Source organism: Austrofundulus limnaeus, unplaced genomic scaffold (assembly GCF_001266775.1).
Source record: "Austrofundulus limnaeus strain Quisiro unplaced genomic scaffold, Austrofundulus_limnaeus-1.0 Scaffold171, whole genome shotgun sequence".
Taxonomy (NCBI): domain Eukaryota; kingdom Metazoa; phylum Chordata; class Actinopteri; order Cyprinodontiformes; family Rivulidae; genus Austrofundulus; species Austrofundulus limnaeus.
The window spans coordinates 911,498-916,221 of record NW_013952573.1 but is presented as its reverse complement, the minus strand read 5'-3'; the positions used below and the strand labels follow the sequence as shown (position 1 = coordinate 916,221).

Sequence of the window (4,724 nt, the reverse complement as noted above, 5' to 3'; positions counted from 1 at the left end):
GGAACCAGTGCACTTTGGTTCCCAAAGTTGGGCTTGGGACCCAATTATGGGTCATGAAGCACCTTGGATAATCTCCAGAAATCAATTTTAAGGGTAATAAAATAATTGCTGATGTAATATTTTCCCTATAACTATTACAAAAACACAAAAAAAGTATAAACAAGTATTTATATTTGTGTACAAGCTGTTTAGATTGTCAAAAGGCCTGTGTTTTTAGGGTTATTAACAAAGTCTGTGTACTCAGACCAGTAATATTTGGAGTCACAAGTTTTTTCCATGAATATTTTGTGGATCAGAAGATAAAATGTTTGGCAACCACTGATCTAAACTGAAATATTGCTTCATTTCTCATGGATGAAAAATATAATACCTGAGCAACAACCACAGTGAGATGTGGTGTGGTCTCCACCCTTAYAGCTGAGCAACAACCACACCAACTCAACATGTTGTTTTCTTATATCTCTTCTATAGAAGATCAATTATACCAAATCAACATGATTGTTGCCTCATATCTCCCTCATAGTTGATCAACCCTCTCTCTCCATGAGGTCAATGTGAAACAAACAGTGCAGCAATAAATCACATGACAATGGTGCATTTTCAACTTCACACTCACAGTCATTAACCAGCAGCTGTGGTTGCCAGACTTTTCAGTCCAAACTAAATGAACTTGTATAAAGCTGCTAAAGTGCATTAATCAGTACTTGACAATTTCAGCTCCTTTCTATGTTTTATGTTGTCCTTTTACTGCAAAAATACTTGAAAATAAGACTTCAGATAATAATAATTATTATTATTATGTGGTGATGATTTCTCCCCCTTTTATGCATCGCAGCATTAAACAACCAGCGATCCTCCCCAACATCCTCAGCCATGTTGGATACACACCTTTGGTTCGACTGAACAGAATCCCAAAGGAGTTTGGGCTAAAGTGTGAAATCTGTGAGTACAAACATCAGTACAAAAAAAATCATCAGGTTTCAACTGCATAATAATTCCAAAGGTTTGATAAAATGCTAATAAATATGTAAAAAGTTGGCCAAATCTGAAAAAAAAAAAAATAGTAATAAAATACCACAGACAGAGAGTTTGTACAAAAACAGATTACAAAGTCTGTGTTTATAGTAATATTTATTGATGCAAAGTACAACTCTGGTGATTTGATGGAGCCTATAGACAATTCAGAAAAAAGCATTTAAACAACACTACATTGTAAAAACAAATATTAATGTATTTTGAAAATCAATAAAACAGTTCTGGAAACTTTTATCAAAGATAGCTGCTGCAGCCAAAAAATAAAAATAAAACAATCTTCATAAAATCCCCCCTAAAGGAATGCACATCACCCACCTGGCATGCCGTTTCATGGAAGTATTTAGAAGTTTAGAGCAGGAATAAAAAAACGTCCACCAGTCAGAGGGTATAGTTGTTCTCTAGGCTGACTGAAGTAAAACTGATGCTGTTTTTAGGTTGTTGACTTGACTTMATCTGTTTTTACTTCTGTTTGAAGAGAGTATCACGTAGCTCATGACCTCTCGTTGACCCCTGAGTGACTGCTGTGCTTTAGTCTGAGGGGTCAGGGGGCTCCGTGCATGGATAGGTGAACATGAAGGACTCGTTGTTCTTTGAGCCGAACGAGAGAAACACTGCCCCCAAATCAAATGCCACGTGAAACCTGAAAACATTCGGGGTATTTGGTGGAGGATTTCCTCGGCTGCATAACTTCATGGTGCAGAGCCAGGAAGATTTCTGGATGCAAAACTTCCCATCAGTGTATTCTTCTTTGCTCTCAATCATAAATCAATGCAAATAAACCTCTCTAGCTTCTTTTTTTAAAGAGAGAAAAATTGTATAATTTCCAATAAATCTTTGTAACTAAATGAAATGATCAGTTTGTTTGGTACGGAGCCCGCGAGGGGACATGGGAGATTTATTTTCTTTTGCGTTCCCACGCAATATTATTGTGTTACCTCGCAATACCTTTTGCATTCCCTCGCAAAAGTCATTTATCACAGTTGTGCCTGATGTTTATTAACAAACTCACATGTTCACCATTAGCGAGTTAGCCTACTGCTTTAATTTAGCTTCAGAATGAATATRTCACACARCCACSCATGGAAGTATGTCATATGCCGATATTTTAACACAGTRCAGCCGCMAACATCAACGTCAATTTCACGAACTTGACACATCCTGTTTTGGTAACCGGATATTTCAAAATAAAAGTCTGATTTAATTCAGTTCACATACAAAACAATATTTTGCGTGGGAACGCAAAACAATTTTGCAAGGCAAAGCAAAAGTATTGCGAGGTAACGCAAAGATATTGCGAGGTAACGCAAAGATATTGCGAGGTAACGCAAAGATATTGCGAGGTAACGCAAAGATATTGCGAGGTAACGCAATGGTATTGCGTGGGAATGCAAAAGAAAACAAATCCCCCCATGTCTCCTCGGTCAGTTTATCTTTTGGTCATTGGATTTTCATTTTCGAAACAGGTATTAAAAACAAGAAATGATTGGATATTTGATTTTTGTTTTGAAATACTGAAATTAAAATTAAAATATAAAGCGTTTCTCGTTCTCAGTGCCAAAAAGGGATAAACCAAATTTTTAAAATGATTGGAGTTTCATTTTCTGTTTCAGATAACAAAAAAAGAAAATTAGTTTAAGGCAGAAACAAAAAAAGGCTTGTTTGTTCATAATCCATGACAGGTCGTGCCAACTTACTGTATCCCTACAACAAACTGTTTCACCACCAGAAGGGGTGTCTGCRGTATCATAGTTATTCAATGAACATCCCATTACAAGTAAAAAGCATTGATGTTGACTTCAGTATCAAATATATTTGCCAAGTATTTATTTGGTATCAGATCGATATCAAAGTCGTAGTGCCGCCCACCCCTCGCTGAAAGGAAAACTCTGAGGACAAGAACTGACAGAAAAAAGCACAGATTTTGTCAAAAGTCAGGAGGGAAAAAAACTTTCTGCTCACAGAACAACAACTGTACAACACAATAATAGAATTAAATTTATCTTATTTTGCTTTTTATTGAGAAAAATGGAGATGAAACATGGAGGCAGTAGCTGACATGTATTCAGTAAAAGAGACTCATTTGGCCAAAAAACCACAGGAATTACCTCTGCAAAGCCTTTGGTCACAGAGCGACAGTCATCATACAGCTCATTTATGGAAACTTCTCTGTGTTTCAGCCTTTTATTTACAGAAATTAGTATTTTATTATGCAGAGCTGCCAGGCGAGCGCCCCTTCTGGTGGGGGAATAGTCGTAGAATAAAAACAAACAAGCCCGTCCGTTTGGCTTAACAATACTTGCAAATTTAGAGCACAAAGAAAGCTGGAAAAGAAGAAAAAAATTAAACATCCACTAAGAAAAAGACAAAACTTTGAAATAATGTGTGCAAATCTTATTCCTGTTACCCAAATGCTCAGTCCTCAAGCTTCACTTAACCCTTAGGTTTTGTTTTAGGACACCAGAGTGCCAGTTTCTTTATCCTACGATTCTCTACAGACACTTTGTCTCCACAGTCAACGTCAACAGTTATGTAAYCAACAAAAGGATAGAATTAAAATGGAATTTTAAGCAGGATCCTCTGGTTCCCTCTGCAGCCCAAACATTTGTTGCAGAGTGCGTCAGCAACGTGTATGCTGGACCACTCAGGGAAAGCACAACAGGAAAAAAGTAAATGAATAAAAAAAAAACAAGCAGAACAATATGACCATTCTCTCTTACCCATCCCCATCTACAATGATGCTTTGACAGAAGCGAAGCACTGTGGACCAATTAGATGCCCATGCATGCGATGCTTCACTGCTCCTGACCCAAAATGATGTACGAACAAACGAAACCATAAACAACATCTCACTGAAACCATATAGCCTTAATTGCTACATTACTAAAATAAACGTCCGTATTTGGGACACATATTTGAACCCAGAYTGACCTGAGTGATTTACGTGAACCTTCAGTGCATGTTTTATATAATAGAAAAAGAAGTTTGCTGATGCAGTGYTTTGTTTTGGCTTGCTGTGTTAAGTGGGCAAGTGTGAGTTCTTCAACGCAGGAGGCAGCATTAAGGACAGAATCGCCCTGCGGATGGTGGAGGACGCAGAGACAGCAGGGATACTCAAACCAGGAGACACCATCATCGAGCCTACCTCTGGGAACACAGGTACTTCCTGTTAAGTAGATCAGAGTAACATCACCTGCGCAATGAAAGTGTTGGTTGAATCAAATCTCCTGAATCTTTCTGCAGGTATCGGCCTTGCTCTTATAGCTGCTGTCAAAGGCTACCACTGCATTATTGTTATGCCTGAAAAGATGAGCACGGAGAAGGTAAGTCATTGCAGATGTTTTATTTTGACAAGCCCGTATTGTTACTGATCCTTATTTGTGCTGCAGGTGGACGTGCTGAGAGCTCTTGGGGCAGAGATTGTGCGCACTCCCACATCTGCAGCCTTCGATTCACCGGAGTCTCACATTCGCACGGCGTGGCGTCTACAGAGTGAGATTCCCAACTCACACATCCTCGACCAGTATCGCAATCCCAGCAACCCCTTGGCTCACTACGACACAACGGCTGAGGAGATATTGGAGCAGTGCGATGGTGTGTGTTTTTGTTTGAAACTTCATTGTGAACCCTTTTTCACCTCTTTACACTTTTTTCACCTCTTCACACTTTTTCCTGGGCAGTCGAGCAGTGGC

The 4,724-nt window shown here is 38.7% G+C and overlaps 1 protein-coding gene across 1 annotated transcript in view; it reads left to right on the top strand.

Moving 5' to 3' along the window:
* The window catches only part of cbsb (cystathionine beta-synthase b), a 17,716-nt gene that overhangs the window by 3,987 nt on the left and 9,005 nt on the right, over positions 1 to 4,724 (top strand). Inside the window, exons 3-6 of the mRNA XM_014017527.1 lie at positions 836 to 942; positions 4,057 to 4,191; positions 4,276 to 4,355; positions 4,422 to 4,626. Coding sequence (XP_013872981.1) covers positions 836 to 942; positions 4,057 to 4,191; positions 4,276 to 4,355; positions 4,422 to 4,626 — 527 coding nt within the window. The remainder of the gene's footprint in view (positions 1 to 835; positions 943 to 4,056; positions 4,192 to 4,275; positions 4,356 to 4,421; positions 4,627 to 4,724) is intronic.